Source organism: Lepidochelys kempii, chromosome 17, assembly GCF_965140265.1.
Source record: "Lepidochelys kempii isolate rLepKem1 chromosome 17, rLepKem1.hap2, whole genome shotgun sequence".
In the NCBI taxonomy this organism is placed as follows: Eukaryota; Metazoa; Chordata; order Testudines; family Cheloniidae; genus Lepidochelys; species Lepidochelys kempii.
Genome location: NC_133272.1, coordinates 12,246,886 through 12,267,144, shown reverse-complemented (window position 1 = coordinate 12,267,144; position 20,259 = coordinate 12,246,886). Strand labels below are relative to the sequence as shown.

General features: G+C 45.3%; 2 protein-coding genes across 4 annotated transcripts; both read right to left on the bottom strand.

Annotated features, from left to right (window-relative positions):
* Positions 1-41: 41 nt before the first annotated feature.
* Positions 42-2,348, bottom strand: LOC140899864 (F-box only protein 39-like). The gene is made up of 3 exons (XM_073316048.1): positions 1,335-2,348; positions 950-1,126; positions 42-173 (listed from the first exon to the last, which is right to left on the bottom strand). The coding sequence occupies exons 1-3, from the start codon at positions 2,346-2,348 to the stop codon at positions 45-47; spliced, it is 1,320 nt and encodes a 439-aa protein (XP_073172149.1). The 3' UTR covers positions 42-44.
* Positions 2,349-6,651: 4,303 nt separating this feature from the next.
* Positions 6,652-18,926, bottom strand: XAF1 (XIAP associated factor 1). 3 transcript variants are annotated; one of them, XM_073315481.1, is made up of 8 exons: positions 17,997-18,139; positions 15,591-15,726; positions 14,744-14,800; positions 13,897-14,155; positions 12,575-12,642; positions 11,442-11,786; positions 10,039-10,108; positions 6,652-8,595 (listed from the first exon to the last, which is right to left on the bottom strand). In XM_073315481.1, exons 1-8 carry the CDS (start codon positions 18,062-18,064, stop codon positions 8,582-8,584), a joined length of 1,017 nt encoding a protein of 338 aa, XP_073171582.1. In that variant the 5' UTR covers positions 18,065-18,139; the 3' UTR covers positions 6,652-8,581. The 3 variants fall into 3 exon arrangements, with proteins under 3 accessions (XP_073171582.1, XP_073171580.1, XP_073171581.1); XM_073315479.1 differs by lacking the exon at positions 6,652-8,595 and adding an exon at positions 18,840-18,926 and having other exon boundaries at positions 8,607-10,108; positions 17,997-18,080; XM_073315480.1 differs by lacking the exon at positions 6,652-8,595 and adding an exon at positions 18,568-18,812 and having other exon boundaries at positions 8,607-10,108; positions 17,997-18,080.
* Between the last annotated feature and the right edge of the window lie 1,333 nt (positions 18,927-20,259).

Genomic DNA, 20,259 nt, shown 5'->3' with positions numbered 1-20,259 from the left:
ATGTGACTGGTTTTTATTTTAACTCCTGGCTCATCACACACTGCTCACACCATTGGGTAGGCGATGACAAAATAATTAAGCTCTGAGTCGATCAGGTTTCTGAACTTCTTGTAAATGTCTCGCAGCAGTCGGTCCTCTTCACTGGTCTCATGCCTGGTTGTGTAAATCCTCACCTGCGTGGATGGATCATAGACACACAAAGCTGCCACTGCAGTTAAGCTCGTAATAGGGAGAAGCCCAGGTGGCTGTTGAGACTGCTAGATAAGCCAGCCAGCTAGTAAATGTGGTCAGATCCTGAAGTCCTTACTCAGTTTTTGCTCAGACAAAATTCCTAGGGCCATCAGTGAGAACTTGCCTTATTACAGACTGAATGAAAACCTAGACTTCCCCGCCTTTGGGGATTTCAACAGCAGAATAGCTAGGAAAACGAGTGCCTCATTCTCTGATCCCCAGGATCAGCTCTTGGGGTCTCTGCTGGAGGATCAGGGCTCTGGGGTTCTGCTGTCTCCCTGGCAGGATGGTTTCCCCTGGCTGCAGCTGTCCCTGCCCATGATTCAGGAGAGCATCCCTATTCAGGACAGAATATAAGCACATGTTTAAGTCACACTGAAGTCAATAGGACTTAACCACGTGTTTAAATGTTTTCTTGAATAAGGACCTTCTTTATAGGGGCTCCCGAGCATGGGATTCTGGAAGAGATGACATCGGGGTTGTCACCTTATCGTACCGTTTCTGAGCATTCTCTGTGGGGCTGGTCAGGACATGGGAGACCCATCTCTGCAAGTGGACCTTGGGAATACACGCAGGATTCTTACACTTCCTCACAATCCCTTTCCCTGCATATTAATAGTAACTTTCAAACCACATTCAGAGGCACTGCTGCATTAGTATGTTCGTAAACTACATTTCGACGGGGTGGATGGTGGGAGGTTTGGAAAGAGATTTTTACCTTCATGGTACACAAGACACATTTCCCCTCTGCCCGATTTTGCAGCAGCCTCTCCACAAATGCCACACTGAGGAAGGCCCAGACTTTGAGGAAGAACAGCCTCTCGCACGATAACACGAGCTGCAGCAGCTCCTCATCCAGCAATTCATGGTCATTGTTGAACTCTAGTGTTAATTTCTTGAAAATAAATAACAGTGTCAATGTCTATACCAATGGGCAGGGCAGTTATGTATGGGACTCATCTCTTGTGAAAACTGCCTTGTGGAGCTCTAATGACCTCATGGGTCAGGGTTTCATTTTTACACCGATAGTTTGGTACAATGCCCACACGGCCACCTGGTTAGATTAGTGACAAAACGGTAAAACATTGCTGTTCCCACCATACCTGCAGAATGTGTTTGTAGGCTGGTAAGAGATAGGTGAGGGTCGGCCTCATCGACCAGTCTGGGTCACTGAAATAGCAGCTCCGTAGACTGATGCTCCTGAGTGGGATCTCCACTAAGAGTATCCTGGCTAGACTGTTGTGCTTCATGACTCTTTCAAAGAAGAAGTTCACTTTCAGTTTGGGTGCTCTCTTGGCTAGGTTGGCCCAGGACATCCCCCAAACCACCTGCCCGTGAGGGTCATGGATGTGGCACTTGATGTTTATAGTCCAGAGAGAATGGGCGTTGTGCTCGCACAGGATTTCCAGCAATTCATCGGAGATGCAGTTGTAATTGAGAGTCAGGATGACCAGGTTGCGGAACGTGGACATAGTCTGGTGGAACAAGGGGCTGCTGTAGATGGAAAGATGGTGGCTGAAGAAGTCTTCTATGTTGATTTCAGAGGCAAAACTTTTGTTTTTCAAGTAGCTCAAAGAGCTCAAAAGCTCACAGCCTTCTTCCAGTGTCACTCTTGCTCCTTTCAGGTTGAGATAATCAAGGTGCTTGCTCATTCTTTTCAGGAAAGTACTTACGTTCTTGATAAACTGAGTCCTGATCCCATTTTTCCAGACCAATCGGTCCAACTCCAGGTGCTGAATAGTCAGGGATACCAGACGGCTGTTACATTTGCCCAAGCGCGAGAGAAGCCCCCTCATAGTCACTTGAAATTTTCGGGTCAAAACAGCATTGTAAGGATTCAGGAACTTGATCTCTAGGTGTTCCAAGTACTTGCCGAATCTCTTGACGTACCACAGAGCAGATTCAAACTCGGATGTGTTTGACCTGGATGGCCGCCCACTGAAGGTGATTGTTCTGGTTCTCCAGAGAGAGCCTGAGTACATGGCTTGATTCCATTTTTTACAGACTAAAGCAGCCCGAGATCTGTCCCTGTCATCTAGCCACCAGAACATGTTGCTCAGGCAGACGTCAGGCAAATAGGCCCAGCAACTCTGCTCTGGTTCACTGTCATCCTCCATGAAGGAGACAGTCAGTTCCTGTTGGGTGCAGAATCAAACCTAGATGGTTTCTGGATCAGGAAGGCTGTGGGTAGTTTGTTTGCTAGAACAAGAACGTTCCAAGTGAATAGCAAAAATCCTGCCTCTTTACATCCGAACGACGGTGACCACATGAGCTCTTGGGTCTAAACTGTGATCTAACCAAAAGAGAAGCAAAAGAGAAAATAAGCATAATACTGTTATGCTGAAAGATGCTAATGGCTGCCTTCAAGTGGGTCTGTGATCCAAAAACAATGGCAGACCAGGTTAAAGCAATGTGTGTGCTAAGCACCCTTCTTTCAAGCTCAATGGAAGGAACAATTAACCCCCTTTATGTGGTGATAGCTGGAGAAAATAAAAGGCATGAGGACTAAGCAGAGCTAAAATCATGTGGGTTGAAAGGCTTAGTTGATTGCCAATGCAAGGGGCTAGGGTATTGTTTTGCAAGGTGTGGATACACAAGTATGTACATGAATTAAAGGAAACCAACAGAAAGCCAAAGAAGCCATTGTGAGTGCAACCCTGAGGTTGAGTGTTCATTAGGAAAAAAGGTGTGTTAGCTTGAGTTAACTAAAGTAAGTTCCGGGGGAAGACAAGGCAGTTTGTAGTTTTCACGCAAGTTAGCAGGTCAAGTTAAAAACTACCTGCTCACTTGTGTGACAACTACAACTGCCTCGTCTTCACTAGGATTTACTTCAAGTTAGCTAATTCGTGTTAGGAATATACCTCGTTTTCTCCAGCGTAGACGAGGCCTGAGAAGAAACAGAGAGACAGAGCTTCTGGACAAAGAACTTGCTGGAGTGGCAGTCCTGGAAATTTCTGAGCAAGGAAATTGCCTGCCGTTTTTGTTTAGGGAGACAGTACTTTATGTACATTCTCTGTAAGTTAACAGGATTGCAACAAAGAAATACCTGATTCATATAATCAATTTCTCTTCTCAGCAGAAACAACCCTACAAAGCTCCAAGCGTTGGTTCACTGCTGTGGCCAAAGGGGCAATTGTAAAATTATGTAACACCAAAAGGTACTGTTTCAGTTCCTTGACCTCCAATAATGCTTAAACCTTCGATGGTAAAATGATATAGAAGTTCCAGATCAATTTGTTAAATTTTCTATCTATGCAGACTCCAGAAGCTCCTGGAAAACACCAGTGTAATTGAAGATGGCTTTTCTGCATGATCAGTTATTTCTTGAGCAGCCTCAACTCAGTGTTCTTGGTACTGTACAAAGAGTTGATTTCCTTTGTACTGCACAGATTAACTGCACTGCCTGAGATGAACCAGCTAAACCTGCTGATTTCAGCTGCTCTTCTGGGTTAACATCACAGCCTATTTTGGGAGGTACTGTAAAGAAGCTTTTTGAAGCTTTCCAAAAAACTTTGAAAATTGGTCTATGGAAACATCACATCCAGGGAGTTAGGGGAATAAACATTAAGCTGTTCAGCCAATGGAGTGATCCAATTATTCAGTCCATTTTAGGAGTCCAGTGTGGTCCAATGGATAGGGCACAGGTAGGGAGTCAGGAAACCTGATGGAGGGTTATAAAATTAGATGAACAAGGCATGTCATGCAAGAAGAGTTAGTTACCGGTTCTGATTTCCATGCTGGACTGGTGGGAAGGCATTCATACCCCAGCACCCTTCCCTCTCTGAGCTTGTCCTGGCAGGGCTCAGTGAGCACTGAGACATGTCATGTGCCTGCACTCAGCCATTATGAGGGAACAGCACATAGCTTCTGTGATGTCGCAGGCCCAGCCTGGCTTTATCCCAGTACAAATGGGGAGGAAGTCAGTTGAACAGTGTCCTTGATGTGAAGGCAGGAAGGAGAGAAAGATGCATTGCTTGGGAGCTCAGTGCAAACAGCATACAAGGAATCTTGGGGGCTGCTGCAGTACATCCTCCCCTTCCCTCTATGAAACCAGGTGATGCGTCTGGAAGCTGAGCCGCAAACTGCAAGGGAAGAAAGTGGTGCTTGCTCCAGCTTTTAACCTAGGGGACCCAAACCTCATGCATGCAATGCAAGTTGGTTTCCACTTATGACAAGATAATGCTTCCATCCTTTTATAGACCACTCAATGCAAAACAAGTGCATGGAATAATCTGCAAGTATTTGCTCAGTTTTCTGACACTGGGTTTTGATCTGCTTGAGGAAGATGTTAGGCTATACTTTCTCACTTATTTAACGTGTTACGGATCAGATGCATCTGAAGCTGGTGGATTGTCACTATTTTTGCAGTCACCGGAGAGTGAATTTATCTTTAAACAAAATAGCTCCACCATACTCAAGCTTTAAGTTAAGTAGCTAAAATCACTTTTGTCCCTATGGCAGTGAAATTGGAAAGAAAGCTGTACTCTCTCAAGCTCCACCCACAAAATGAGCCCCACCCATTTGTGACACCAGTATAAGATGCTACTCACAGTATACTGTTCAGATTTTCCTAATATGATCATCCCTACATGCTTTGATTAGCTGTGAAGTAAACAAGGCTGCCATTTGAACGGTCAATCTTAACTTCAGGTTTAACCCCCAATTGAGAAGAATGAGAGCAGCTCCCAGCTCCCTGCACTACGGCTGCAGGCTGTCCACATACTCAGGCAGACTTGTCACTGTTTGTAAGTACAACTTTTGAAAATTCTCTTTCTAACAACAAGGGATATATATTTATATTTACACAAATGCTTAGTTTTTGGAGCACAAGCTGGCTGCTCCGTTCAACCCCAGCCCATTTAGTTTAATTGTTGTACCACAGTGTTTTGTTTTACATGTGACATACATGCCAGAGAAGTTAAAGCATGAGTGCACCAGGGTTCTACGACGTTGCTTTTAACTCTGATGGGCCTGAGCCAAAGCCTGTGCTCAGAGAAGAGCATCCCAGAGTTTGTGTGTGTGAGTGGGGGTGGTGGTGGTGGTGTTGAAATACAGATCTGATTTACAGCCCAAGTTCCATCTCTTGTTTTTTGATGACGGTCCTTATGTTACTACACCCAAGTGGCCGCTATTAAACAGAGTGGGCCGTTAGCAAGAGAATCCAATTCTGCCCTTAGACTTCAGTAGGAATTGCACACATGTGTCTGAAGATCAAATTTAGCCCATACAGAAGATGTAGCAGTTGGTGGCAGGGCCAATCTAGTTATCATACTTATCAGCTCTCCATTACTGTAGTTATCTGAGCACTTCACTGTCGTTGATGTCGTTATTCTCACAATACCCCTGCGAGTTAGGGTAGTTGTAACAAGGTGGCCTGCTCCTCTAAAGGCCAGAGGGCACCAGCCCTGTTCCATTATCACACCCAGCTGGGAAGGGATCAGGTGATCCATAAGGGCTGAAAGGGGCTCACTGAGAAGAAAACTACAGAAAGCAAACAGGCTTCTGGGGTAGGCCTCGGAACAGAAGGTGAGGCCTTTGTTGTCTGCTTTGGCCAAGGGACTAGCTTTGTTGGGTGAGTTTTGTGTTTGAATAATGAAGTGAGGAAGAGGGCCTATTCCAGACTCTGGGAAGGGTGTCAGGCCAATGGGCTACAGAAATGCTGCTGTTATGCCCCTTTTACAGATGGTAAATTGAGGCCTAGAGAGACTAGGTGACTTGCCTGAGCTCTCACAAGACATCTGTGGTAGAGCAGGGATTTGAACCTAGCTCTCCCACTTCCTAGACTAGGAGCCTAGCTACCAAACTAGCCTTTAACGATTCTGCCTCTATCTAATCCAGGCCCCCTGCAGCTATATCTCTATCTGCTTCCCAGGGCTAAGCAAGCAGGCTTTTTTGAAGTCTCATTTCTTTGGTGGATTCAGTCCATATTGAACTGTTATGAGTCAAATTCATCCCTGCTATGAGCAGAGCCAACACCCCATGAAGGCAGTGGAGTTAAACCTCAATTCGTTCCTATCAGCCCTTGTTTGCAGGGGGCTAAATGCTTCTCTGTTAAAACCTGTACAATTCCATTGACATAAGGGGGGTTGTTGGGGGTGTGTGTGTGCAGAATGACAGCAGACTTAGTTCTGGACTCTTGGGGAATTAATAAGAGGCCTGTGGGAGTGGAAAACTTTGTTCCAGTGGCATTTAAAACATTATTGTTCATTCACTTTACCCCCTTCTCCTTGTGCCCCTGTGCGGCCCCCCCCCCCCCAATAATCAATCTGCTATGTTAAACTACATTTATTATTTCTGGTGATGTGGAGTTTAACATGATTACCGCGATCAGCCCAGGAATGTGACTTCCCCCGCCCCAAAGTCTGAAACATGAGCTGTAGTTACTATGCTGTATTGTCGCACCCCAGCTCTCCCTTTCAAAGGAGGGAGGGGATTCTCATGACTAGTGCTGGTTAGAGCAGTATTTCTGTGGGGAAAAAAATTAAAGCTGTTTTTAGTTCAAAGTGTTTGAAACAGGCCCAATTATAATTCATTTACTGCAAATAAAAGTCTGGGACCCAAAGACTCCAGATCTAGGCCTCAGTGTGCTGTGCAGACAAAAAATGAAGAGACTAATCTAGCAGATCTTTCTATTATAATAAAAGTTTATTAGAGTAGCACTGAGGAACAAACCCCAGTCAAGGATCAGGGCCCCATCGTGGTAGGGCTCTGCACAGACACTAAACACACTTTGCTTGAGAGACATTACGATCTTATGGCTTTTTGCACATTACAATGACTTTTATGTCTTGGGATACTAAATTTATTATCCTATGCACATCTGTAAAACACTGAATGTAAAACTAATGTAAGAAACTGCTACAGAGTGTGAGTTAGCCCTTATACCCCAGCTACACACCCGTTCTCTCAAAAAAGCAATTGTGTAGCTATCCATATTCCATAACGTAGAGATGTTCAGCAGATATTTAGGATGGGCTTGTCAAAACCGGTGGACGTCTTTAAAAGTCAGCTATTGACTTCAGTTGAAGCAGTGAGTGAGGCTAGTGCTGGCAGCATTGGAAAATCCTATCCTGCTTAGAGCTATCTTGAAGGTCTCATTTTGATAGTCAAATTTCGTTCATTGACGCTCTCATCAGCAAAACGTCCAGGTATCAGAGACGCAAAGCAAAGGGTATTCAGTTACGTACTAGTGGCTTGGCAGCATGGCTTCTTCAGATAATGTAAATCAACATTCATTTTCAAATGGATTCAGATGAACTGGGTGAGAATGCACTTAGCAAACAAGGTCACTTGTTTGATTCACTCCACTTCCAGCAACCAGTGGATAGGATCACATACAGCTAGGAGTGCTTCAGTGCAGGGAAAACACGGTACCAATTAAATAACCTTATTTATTCACAGTTAACATTTTTATTTGTTCCCACTCAACTAGAGTTCAACATCTGCCTCAATATACAACCCCCACTTGCTCTGGAGATTTAACTTTTCCACCATTTGTATCGATCAGTTCATGTGGAAGCAGTTTGGGCTCAGTCGTACAAGGGGCTGAAGACTCTCATCTGCCAATGAGGGTGCTCAGAACCTTGGGGGCTAAACCGCGTGGGCTGCAGTCAATGACTAAGCTCCCATAAAGTTCAATGAGACCAGTATTTAGCCCTTTGCTGTGCTGGGCCACGCGCTATGAGTCAGTGAGGCCCACAGCTCTCATTGAAGTCAATGGGAATGGCAGATGCTCAGCAAATCTACAGTGCTTATGAATTCCTTGAGGGGAAATATTTTCCCCAATAAGACACTATGATGCATAAGCTGCTCTCAGTGGTGAGGGGTGTGTATGTTTGGTTGGGAGAGAAGGGCTGTGAACGAGCCCAACAGACCTGAGTACAACCTGTCTAGTGGTGTGGGATGGATCACTATGGGAAGTTAGGGTCAAAGTTGAAAGCCAACACCTTGAAGGCTTCAGTGTAAGCACTGTGGGCCAAGTACTTCTGTCACGTTACTGCACCTTCAGCCACGATGCACCAGCATAGCTGAGAGGAGAATTCAACCTTTAACCTCCGCTCTTGTGACAGCCAGGGCACAGAGAACAAGTGAGTCCCTAAGGAGGGACTACATGTTAATGCCCAAAAGGATGGCACTTGGGGCACAGCTGTACAGACCTTTCTGGTGGAGCTTGACGATGAGCCTATTTGGTTCAGAATAAATTTCCGAGAATGGTTCTTTATTCTCAGTCTAGCATGACGCTTTTATTCACTATGTATAAAGCCATGTGTTTAGAATGCCGTTACTAGCGCTGAACTGAAGCCTGGGGTCTGGTGGGGCATCTCTGGTTCCAGTTTCTTCCAGGAGTGCCTTAGAAAGGCTCCTCTGTAAAACAAACAAAACCCAATGTCTCTCATTGTTTTTAAAAAAAAACAAAACAAAACAAAAAAAAACCGGTAAGCCCATGAATTTATGCCCTTACCTCCCCTGACCCATTTTGACTGAGTCCATTAGAACAGTCCAAAGTACAAGGAAAGTGAGTACAAACTATGTAATGGATGGGTAATTATTTCAGGGTACGATCCCATATTCCTAGTCAGCCAAAACTCCCTTTAATTTCACACTCTGGTGCATTCTCTGTTTTAGTTGTATGGCATCTTTCAATATGTAAATATGCTGCCTACAGAGAAAGGCAGCCATTTTGTGTCCAGGTTGGTGCAGTCTGTCTGAGGAGAGACATACACTGTATGCTCTTTCATTGATTTTTGTTCTTGTTTTTTCCCCTTGATATAAAACAATGATAGTTCTGGCTAAAAGTAGAAGGTAGCATTTTTGTCTATGGAAAATATTACACAAAGCAATGGGAGATTGTCCTGAGTATGGACTGCAGGATTAGGCCAAAGGTCCTTATAGTGAACATCACTTAGGCCAGGTGTGTGCACAGCTTTTGCACTGGTATAACTGTCAGGGAAATTATTATTATGGTTTTATCAGTACAGTTACACTGGTACGACCCCTAGTGTGGATGCCATTATACCGGTATAAAGGTGCCGGTATAAAGGGGTATAGCTTATGCCCCTTTGCATACTCTAAAATAAACTCTACTAGTATAAGCATCTTTAGACTGGCATAATTGTGCCCATTCTAGTGGGGTTGTACTGTTTTTATTATAACACTGTAATTAAAGTCATATAACACGGGCGGGTGCACAAGCCCTTAATTAAGATGTGATTACTAGAAACTTGTGGTTGGTTCTCAGTGTTGTCGTGCATCTTGAGTACCTAAAATCCTGTCTGCTAGGACAGCTGAAGACCTCATGCTTTATAAAAGGACAGCAGGGAGCTGATTTTAAGTTCCTGTGTGTAACTGAGTTGGTATGAAAATGCAGATATATATATTTTTTAAAGTCTCCAACTGGAGAGTGGCTATAAAATTCAGTATTGACCTGTGGCAGCTTATTCAAGTGGCAAGCATATAAGAATAGATGTTGGGAGCACCCAAGTTCTAGTCTCTCTGCCTCTGCCTTAACGTATAGCTATGGGCAGTTGCAATGCAGCTAGGGCCAAATTCAAGCATTCCTACTGAGTTAGCTTGACTAGGGAATGGGGCCTTGAAGATCAGAGCATAGTTTCTAAACATGGAGATGGTCTAGGAAAACATACCACTATCCACATTGAAATACCCAACTGCCCTGTGATGCTTTGATCTTTAACATTTCCAGAGGCACCTGCTATGGGAAATGCCCCATCGCCCCGACTAGCCCAGCACCTAGTAACTGTAGATGGCTCTAACTGAGTTATACTGTATTTCTTAGAAATATTATAGTACCTTGTTTTCCAGGATTCCATTTTGGTTTCCTCCTGAGACTTTGCAAAGAAGCCAGACGCAGACATTTGGTCTGAACAAATGAATAATAATGACAATGAATACAAAAGAACATAGCCCTGCGTCCTTTATGTATCCACACTTGGTTAGGAGACAACTGGGTCCCTGCACCAGGCCTTGAGACCTGAGGCAAGCTCTGTCCCTGCTACAAAATAACCCTAATCACACTCATCATGCTGTATTTATGTATTTGGAAGCATATTGGGAAGTGAAGAGGGAAGAAGAGGCCGAGTACCTTGAAGGATCTGACCCTCCATTTCTGCATTTGAGGCAGGGATGGGAGGGAGAGTAAAGGAGGTTTTAAGCCATCTTTGCCACCTCTGTATTCTGGAGCTATGCAGGAGCTTGTCCATGGCCCCTTATGAACCCTGGGAAGCAGGCAATAGCCATGCACCTGGTCACACTACAGATCCCCCTCCTACACCAGGGAATGGGAATAGGGCTGTGCAGAAACCTTATGCTAGCTCTGCACTGGCTCTGCCCAGGGGCTTTCCTTTGGGGACTGTTTGCACCCCTTTTAAGGCCCCTTTGCGTGGTCATAGTCTGAAAGGCCCTTAGCGTATCTGAGAGTCAAGCCCAGTGTGATTTACCAGACCAGATTCTCAGTTAATTTAAAGTAGGGGTAGCCCCATTGACTTCCATGGATCTATGCCAGTCTGCACCCATGAGTCACAGCTGCAGGACTAGGCCCTAAATACTAAGGGCTGATTCTCCACTGTTACACCAGCTTTTACATTGGTGTAACTTCCCCCAAATCAGGCAGAAGAGAGATGTTGTGGAGGGCAGAGTTGGGCAGTGTCAATCCAGAGTAACTCCATTAAAGTCAGCGGAACATAGGACTGGAAGAGCCCTCCAGGGTCATCAAGCCCAGCCCCTTGCTACCACAGGCAAACCCATCATATAACCCCGTTCGTAAGCTTATCAAGCTCCATCTTAAAACTACTTAGGTGGTTTGCCCTTTCTACTGCACGCCTGATCTGGGACCTCACTCCTGTGATGGTTAGAAAACTTCTTCTAATTTCCAGCCTGAATTTATTCATGGCCAATTTATACCCATTTGCTCTTGAGAGCCAACGTTGTCCTTCAGCTTAAACAGTAGTGAAGTTCTGCTGGATTGTCATGAGTGTAAACAAAAATGGAATCTGGTCGGTTGTCCACTCCATGCCCAATTCAGGGCAGCGCACGCTGCCAGCTCTCAATAAGTAGTGAATAATAGAAGAGGCAGGTGTGACAGCTGAAGTATCATTGGTCTCTAGATTGAGGCTGTCTAAAGTCCGGCTGTCCCCAGCACCCCTTCGCTGTCCTCCACCCCCAAGAGCGTGCAGGGGGCACGTAGCATTTCTCACCTCGTGCTTCCTTAGAGTCGGACCAGGGAGAAGGATATTGCACTGGGAACAGGTCACCAACACATCGTAAGTCATTGGGTCTTCGAGAGCCTTAGGCAGTACAGGATCCAGCGTGGCAGTGAAAGCAGGGCGGCCTGCTGACTTTTTGTTCTTCAGTGGCTTGAGCAAGGGCCTGGAGGCAGAAAAGTCTTTTTCCTTCCTCTTTGGGCGAACGTCCTTCCACGCCGCGGCTGCATTCTCGTGGGGGGGAGACGTAACCAGAGAGGGAGGTGGGAGCGGGCGGGATTTTGTAACAGACTGGCTGGCGAGAATCTCCGCGAGTTTGGAGAGCGGGCTGCACTCATTCTGTGGAGAACAGTTAAAAAGAATCACGAGAGAACAAAGGAAATAGCCAGATGGTGAACCAATGATGGGTGGCCTTGATAGTATTGGGAAAAGGTATAGTCTGCACAGCGATTGAATATAAGAAAATTAGTCTCCCATTATCTCCTTCTGATGTTTTTAAACGCCAGTAAAGATGGAGGTCTTTAAAAATACTGGGGAGGGAGGGAGAGAGATTCTATAAAGCAGACTACAACTAAAAGTCCCCTCTGGGGTGGGGAAGTCAGGGTTTGCAGGTGGTTTACAAAGCGAGGAGGATGGAGTCCAGGTAGATGCTCCAATGGGGAGTGAGGCTTTCATTAGGAGCTTCTGCAGCAAAGGCACCATCAAACTGGCTCAAAGGTTAGTGACAGCCCTTTCAGAACAGAGAGACCCCTCAGGGCAACAGAATTGGGGCCTACATTCTTCAGGGCTGCTTTAACCAGTCTATCTCGATATGCCACTTCCTAGGCAGTGGGTGAGAAGGACGCAGGGGGCATGTAATGTCACAGCTGTTTGCATTCTGCATCAGCAGTGAGAGGCTAAGAGCCCTGGAGGCAGCGCTGCCAAACACAGACTGGTGCTAACGGCCAAGCTCATGGTCACGAGGGCATGTGTAGCTGTTGCTAGCTGGACGTGGGATAGCAATGGCTGTGCAAACTGAGCAGCCAAAACATGTTGTCCTACCGAATCCAACATGTGGCTTTCGACAGAAAAGGCCTGACTTGAATGAAGCCCAAACTCTTTGCTGGTTTAGCTCCCAAACCACTTACCAGGTGTTGGAGGTACTGGTCATCTGGGAAGCACTTATTGCACTGCAGACAAAGATTGTCACTGAGACCTTCAGAGGAAAAAGGGAAAGCGATCTGTTGGTAATACGCAGAGCGGGCACGAGTCCGTAAAATACTGTACCCAGGCTCCTCAAACTCGGGTCACGCTGGCTAGTACCAGAGGCACCTGATCCAAACACCACTGAACTTCAAGGGACCAGAGCCTAAGGCAGATATGGACCTGGATTTCACTATTGACCCCTATTAAATAAACTCAAGTTCTGACCTTCCCTCCCTGCTGAACTTTGGAGTGGTTGAAATCTGAGTCTGGATCCACATTTTGCCCCTTAGGCCCATCTCTGCATAGTGCTATCCCACAAAGGATTGTATATTTCCCAGTGAGTACGTTCTTGCTCTCTGTCTCCCATTGTTCTTTGTGGTGCCTACCAATAATTCTGAGGAAGGACAGTGTTCACAAATGTTCACCCACTTATCCTATCACCCTCTGGTCAGGCCTCTTCTCTTACCCAACGGAAAACCGTCCCCAGCCCCAGGGGAGCATGATGCTATCGAATGCTTCAGTAATGCGCCTGGCTGTTGACACTTCAGTAGGAAGAAAGTCCATCTCAAATGTGCTACTTTTAAAGGTCACTGTAACAGGTTGGCAACATGGACTCTGAATACTTGAGGATTAAGCCAATCCCCAGGAAGGGGGTGAGTTTGTTGCGCTTTAGCTAGTGTTTGCAAAGCTGCTTGTTTAGTCACTCTCAGCAGTTTGCAGTAGAAGTAGGATTGTTATGCCAACTTAATTGGATTGGTTTAATGGGATCGGGGTCCCTGCCTGAGAGAGAACGCTGTCCTCCAGTTCTTGCACACCCAAATTGCCCTTAAAGCCAACAGGAATTTTGGGGGAAATAAGGAATGGTTGATCAAGCCCTAAGATGTCACTCTAGCTGAAAAGTCAATGGTGTGATTCTTATTTACACTAAGGCCCCTTTACATTGCCAGGGGCCTCTTGCAGACAAAAATAAGGCCCCATGTTTCTGAGTTATGCCACTATACATGCACAGCAACTCCGCTTGACATCACCAGAGCTGCTCTGGATTTACAATTGTTGGTGTAATTCAGAGCAGAATTTGGCCCCTTAGCTGTGGCTGGTTAGACAATAACCCCTTGTGGGGAATTTCACACTATACAAAACAACGTGGATTATCAAGATTCATAGAGAATTGTGAATACAGTAATTACAGATAAATGGGAATTTCCAAAGCAACAGGTGCTGGAGAGACCTGACCCTGTTGCAGATCATGAGGGATTTTGGATACCTGAGGGTGGGAGAATCGAGGTTTGACGAGCAGACTCCTCACTGGGTTGATAGTGCATCTCACCATTGCTTGATAGCTTACTGCCATTCTGACAAACGTCTTTGTGCTTGTCCAAGTCCTTGTACATGATGTATTTGTTACACTCCCAACAGAGCTCAGTGCGACTACCGCAGGCCTCCAGGTGCCTCTGTAGCTTATTGAAGGGCATTTCCAGCTCACAAAATGTGCATTTCAGTGATCGCTCATTACATTCATTGGACTGCATGTGGGCAGAGGAAATTATTGCAAACCGTAAATCAAAGCTGAAAGCATAAGGATGTTGGGCTGCAGCAATTGCTGCCGGTTCTGAAAATGTCCCCGCTAACTTCTCCATCTTCCTCTCGTTCCACATCTCCTTCCCAACCATTCCCACTGTCTGCTTCTCCCACCACAGCGTTGCACCTTCTTGCAGGCCATCCCTATGCTTAGAACGGCCTCTCGCTTTTCAGAGCCTCCTCCCTGGAATTGTGAGATGTGAGCTTGGGCTGCAGGGCAGAAGTGTCACTATCCATGAAAACAGTGGGCCCCCTGAGATGTGCAGAGGTGATAGTTCTGCAGGGATTGGCTAGGAGAATCTATGTGGGAAGAAGAGGGTAGGGACAGTGCTCACCATGCTAATTTAAATGTAAAATGTTCTGTTAAATTAAACTAAGGAACAACTGTCATGCTTAAGCTGTCTGACTCTGGGGCTGCTACATTTCAGCAGGCAAGATGTTTATTTTGAAGTCATTCCTCTTCAGTGCATATCAAGGTGATTTGTCAGAAATCATCTGAATAGGATTCTGATATTGTACATCACTCTACTCACCTCATGATTCTCCAGTAGGTATTTCTGCATGCTTTGGTGACACAGTTTACATCTGACCTGAAAGTGAAGGGGGAAAAGATTTAGTAGGTTGCTTAGGGTAAAATACGAAACAGATCATGGGGGAACACTTCAAAGATGTCTGGTGGCATCTCATGCCAACTCTGCTTCAGGCTCATTGCCTAGGGTGGTGTTTCTATTTTCATCCCGTTTGACGAAAAGCTAGTGGAGATTGTAGTTTTTGCAGCAGGGACTGAGCTATGTTATGCAAGATTTAGTGGAAAATACAGTTCTGATCTGGCTGTTCAAATGCAGGATTTGGCCACTTTATTCAGGCATTCGAGCCTGAAAGTTCCCCAAGTTCAATGCTAAGGACAAGAGCCTCACATTTATGTAGGGTCCTAACTCTCATTGATTTTAGTGGAAGTTAGGAGCCTATAGCCCCATCAATATAGGGACAGATGCTCAACTGGGGTAAGATATCATCACTCTGTTGACATCAGTGGAATTAAGAAGATTTATGCTTGCTGAAGATGGCTCCTGTAGGACCTGATTCCTATGCTAGTTCTGCTATGCTAGTTTTATGCATTGAAATCAATGGAGTCCCACCAGCATATACCAGGTGTAACAAAGTGGAGTCAGGTCCATGTGTTCTAGGCCACAGACCCTCAGCTTGAGCATGTAAGTGCCATGTGGCTGGATGGGAGCTGTGAGCAGGGAGGAGAGGATATTTTCTGCTCTTCAGCTATAGACGTTCGTTGCTATTTGTCATCCAATAGCATGGCCAGACTAAAATGAAACATAGCTCATAACTGGGAGCTCTTGTTTCAGGAAATAGAGCAACTCCCACCTGCTTATGTGCGTCTTGCTGATGCTCCTCCATCTCCTTTAGAGCTATAGGTTCATCACACTCTGGACAAATAGCGAGAAACCGCACGCAGTGGGCCTCATGGAGAGAGAAATTGGCAGCAGACACATCTCGTTTACTGTATGGCATGGAAGGGGGAAGGAAAGGAATGTTACTGGACCTCCTTTAACTCAACTGGCTTGTCCCTGAAAATTAGAGATGAATATTTATAGTTGTGCCCTGTTTGACTGAGACATTTGGACTCCGTTGCTGAGGTTGCACTGTTCTCCTATGAACATCTTTAAAGGGGACAGGCACGGTCAGTGGATTTAGGCCCAAAATATCTGGGTCTGATTCTCCTTTCACACATGTGTGAATCAGGAATAACTCCGACTGAGTCACAAAGGGGTGAAGTTGATGTGAGCGGAGGATTGGGCCCTATATTCATGTAGGGGACCTGCAAAGTTTGGAGGTGGATTCCAGCTGTCCTCAGGTTTGGAGAACTTTGGTCTTTAATGGACCTAGGACAACGTACATCTCCCTAGATTTTTGGTCCCGATTATGGTCATTTGTTTAGGCTTTCCAAGGATGGGAAGATAGGTATGGGTTCCCGATAGGCCAGTGGCTCTCAACCTTTTCAGATTACTGTACCCTTTTCAGGAGACTATAACAGGGTTAAAAAAAGAACTAGATAAGTTCATGGAGAATAGGTCCATCAATGGCTCTTAGCCAGGATGGGCAGGGATGATGTCCCTAGCCCCTGTTTGCCAGAAACTGGGAATGGGAGACAGGGGGTGGATCACTTGGTGATTACCTGTTCTGTTCATTCCCTCTGGGGCACCTGGCATTGGCCACTGTCAGGAGACAGGATACTGGGCTAGATGGACCTTTGGTCTGACCCACTATGGCTGTTCTTATGTTCTTAGGAGTCTGATTTGTCTTGCGTTCCCCCAAGTTTCAACTCACTTAAAAACTACTTGCTTAAGAAATCAGACACAAAAATACAAGAGTGTCACAGCGCACTATTATGGAAAAATGGCTGACTTTCTCATTTTTACCATATAATTATAAAATAAATCCATTGGAATATAAATATTGTACTTACATTTCAGTGTATAGAGCAGTATAAAGTCGATGTCTGTGTGAAATTTTAGTTTGTACTGACTTCGCTAAATGCTTTTTCTGTAGCCTGTTGTAAAACTAGGTGACTATCCAGATGAGTTGATGTACCCCTGGAAGGCCTCTGCGTACCCCTGGTTGAGAACCACTACCCTAGGCTACCATAGTGACCCATGCTATTAATGGGAGGTTGAAGAGACTGATTAGCCTGGATGTGGGAACTTCTGGGGACTTAGCCAGAGAGTTAAGTCGTTTTGGTGACAGAACCATTGGGCATGAGGGGAAACTGAGGCACTGGCAGGGTTTGGAGGCACCTTGCTACAGATCCCTATTCCAGACTCCATGAAAACTAACTTTCCCTATAGGCCAGTTGTTCCATAATCCGGGAATTCCCTCTGCTTCTTTTGAAGCAGTTGGTACTTGCTGTTGCCAGAGACAGATGAGTCTCTGGTCTGACCCATTGTGGCATTTCCTGTGTTCCTAGATGTTTGTATATAGAAGCAGAATGTGGACAGTAACCAATGGGGGAGGATCTGCCCATGATAAAGGGAAACGTGTTTTTAAAATACAAAAAATAGTTTAAAAACTCTTGGCAGCTTTTTTGCAAAGTTTAACACAAAGCAGATAACAACCCTTGCCACCTCATTGCTGCTGGTGAGCTTCAAGAGCCTGCCCTGGCCCTGACCTCCTCCTCACTGAGAGAGACTAAGGGGAGCTCTTTAGAGCAGTATCCGAGGGGTAGCCATGTTAGTCTGTGTCCACAAAACCAACAAGGAGTCTGGTGGCACCTTAAAGACTAACAGACTATGCCCAAATAAATCTGTTTAGTCTTTAGGGTGCCAACTCCTCATTGTTTTAGAGCAGTGGCTCTCAACCTTTCCAGAGTACTTTTCAGGAGTCCGATTTGTCTTCCGTACCCCCAAGTTTCGCCTCACTTAAAAACTCCTTGCTTACAAAATCTGACCTAGTAATAAAAAACTGGCACAGCATACTATTACTGAACAGTTGCTGACTTTCACATTTTACCATAGAATTATAAATCCATTGGAATATAAATATTGTCCTTTCACTTCAGTATATTGAATATAGAGCAGCATAAACAAGTCATTGTCTGTAAGAAATTTTAGTTTGTACGGACTCTGCTAGTGCTTTTTCTGTAGCCTGTTGTAAAACTAGGCAGATACCTAGAAGAGTTGATGTACTCCCTGGAAGACCTCTGCGTACCCTGGTCTAGCGCCCCTACAACCCTCAAATATAAATATCACACTGGGGAAATAAAGGATTTCTTACCAGTTCTTGCAGAATTTGCTCTCCTCCTCCATGGTTTCTCTCGGGCTGTGCCCCTCTTTGTCTTTCATTATTTATTTGGTCAGGCTGTAGGGAGAGAAACGAAACTGAAACTGCCTGTAATACTAACCCAACCCTAAACTAGGGCTCTACCAACAAAATCTGTGAAACAGGAAGCGTGGTGTGAGTAGGGAGGGGCAGTGTTTGGTGGTTGCTGTTTACCAAGAGTTCGGGTGAGCCCCCGTCCTGGAATAGACTCAGCTCCAACCTAGTCTCCAGGTGCTATGTGTTTGGGGTGGTATTTCCACCTCCTTCCTCTGTATCCCAAATTACTTTGAATACAATAAGGCAGTGGCTCTCAATCTTTCCAGACTACTGTACCCCTTTCAGGAATCTGATTTGTCTTGCGTACCCCCAAGTTTCACCTCATTTACAAACTACTTGCTCACAAAATCTGACTTAAAAATACAAAAGTGACACAGCACGCTGTTACTGAAAAATTGCTGACTTTCTCATGTTGACCATAGAATTATAAAATAAATCCAATTAATTGGAATATACATATTGCACTTACATTTCAGTGTATAGTCTATAGAGCAGTATAAACAAGTCACTGTCTGTATGAAATTTTAGTTTGTACTGACTTCGCTAGTGCTTTTTCTGTAGCCTGTTGTAAAACTAGGCAAATATCTAGATGAGTTGCTGTACACACTGGAAGACCTCCGCGTACCCTCAGGGGTATGCGTACCCCTGGTTGACAATCACTGCAATAAGTAATTTGCCGAGTTGCATGCAGACTTTTTCTCTGGGGCTGTGAAAGCTCTAGAGGGAGGGGGAGCTCTTCACCTGCTCGGCTCCAGCCCTGAGGCTGCCTGTGATCCGATGGCGAGTCTGCAGAGTCAATCTTCCTTGTCACAGGGGACAGCACAGGGATCTGTTCCTCCACCCCCTTCCTGCCTGTTGCTGTGAATTCCTTTCCTGAGGACAAAGAAAACATGAATAGCCTTCAGTGGATTCCTTGGCAGACAGCCCTCCTGGTGACCACAAGAGGGAGTTAGATTTCAGAGTAGCAGCCGTGTTAGTCTGTATTCGCAAAAAGAAAAGGAGTACTTGTGGCACCTTAGAGACTAACCAATTTATTTGAGCATAAGCTTTCGTGAGCTACAGCTCACTGCATCCAATGCATTCAGTGGAGTTAGAACACCCCCCCCCCCTTGTTTTCCTCTTATTTTTCTCTATCCAGGCTTTGCGTGGCCAGCACTATAGGATCCCAGCCCTGATCTAATGGGTCTTTCCCGTCTCCTATTTAGACCAGAACCCATGTGAGTGCAGGATACAGTCCTCTAAGAGAAGGTGCATCAGGAATTGAAATGATGTGAACATTTCCAATATTAATTTGACTCAGGACAAAGACCTGACAGATGAAGCAAGCTGACCAAAGGAAAAAAATCCAAACCTGTTTTCAAGTTTTCACTGCATGGGAAACTGGTAGAATGTTTCACGCCTAGGGCATTTTCTCAAATGTCTTAAAAGGAGCCTGGCATCCACGGGCTGTTAAACTGACCTTGTATGACATTTTGCTTATAAACACGCTGCAAATTTCCCTCCATCCGTAACATTTTATCCTAATGGATGGGCACAGGACTAGGAATCAGGAGACTTGGTTTTAGTTGTGCTGTAGATAAGCCCTAATTTAAGTGAGTTTGTGTGGAGGAGAAAGTAGACAGAGCATCATAAAATAAAAAGCGGATAATCTAACACACTCTAGGCTAATCTCGTGATGAATCTCACTGAGTGGGCTTCAGGCTGTTTTGTTACTAGCGTGGAAGATTACTTACAGCTCGGTGCTAGTAGGTAGCTTAGAAATGTTACCCTCAACCTCACCGATCCCCCATGGTGTCTGTATCTCCTCCAAGCCACATCCTCCTTTGTTAGTACAGCTCATTGGTCTCTGACCATGTGACAATGTCCATTGTTATCTCAGCCAATCAGAAAGAGCCCTGTGGCCTGGTTTCCAACTTCAGTTTCCCATTAGCATTTGGACCTTGCATCAGGCCACAGGTCTGAATCCAATGGGGTCACTTTGCTTCATTCATTCTCCCCTTGTCTGTCCAGAGAACTATCAATGGGGAAAAATTTGCATGTGGACACAGGGTGCTTCTCACTATTGGAAAGATGGTTGGTACCTGTGGCATTTCCTAATAACTCCTAGTGCTCATAGAGCACTATTTACCAGTAGCCCTCAAACCACTTCATAAAGGGAGAT

Excerpts from the sequence above, each read along its gene's own strand:
- XAF1 (XM_073315479.1), bottom strand. The coding sequence starts at position 18,064 with ATGAAAGACAAAGAGGGGCACAGCCCGAGAGAAACCATGGAGGAGGAG. Across the intron at positions 15,727-17,996 it reads AGCAAATTCTGCAAGAACTG|TAAACGAGATGTGTCTGCTG; the intron begins GTAAGAAATCCT and ends CATGCCATACAG. Across the intron at positions 11,787-12,574 it reads ACCAGTACCTCCAACACCTG|AATGAGTGCAGCCCGCTCTC; the intron begins GTAAGTGGTTTG and ends TGTTCTCCACAG.
- LOC140899864 (XM_073316048.1), bottom strand. The coding sequence starts at position 2,348 with ATGGAGGATGACAGTGAACCAGAGCAGAGTTGCTGGGCCTATTTGCCT. Across the intron at positions 1,127-1,334 it reads CCTACAAACACATTCTGCAG|AAATTAACACTAGAGTTCAA; the intron begins GTATGGTGGGAA and ends TTTATTTTCAAG. Across the intron at positions 174-949 it reads GTGTCTTGTGTACCATGAAG|GTGAGGATTTACACAACCAG; the intron begins GTAAAAATCTCT and ends CCATCCACGCAG.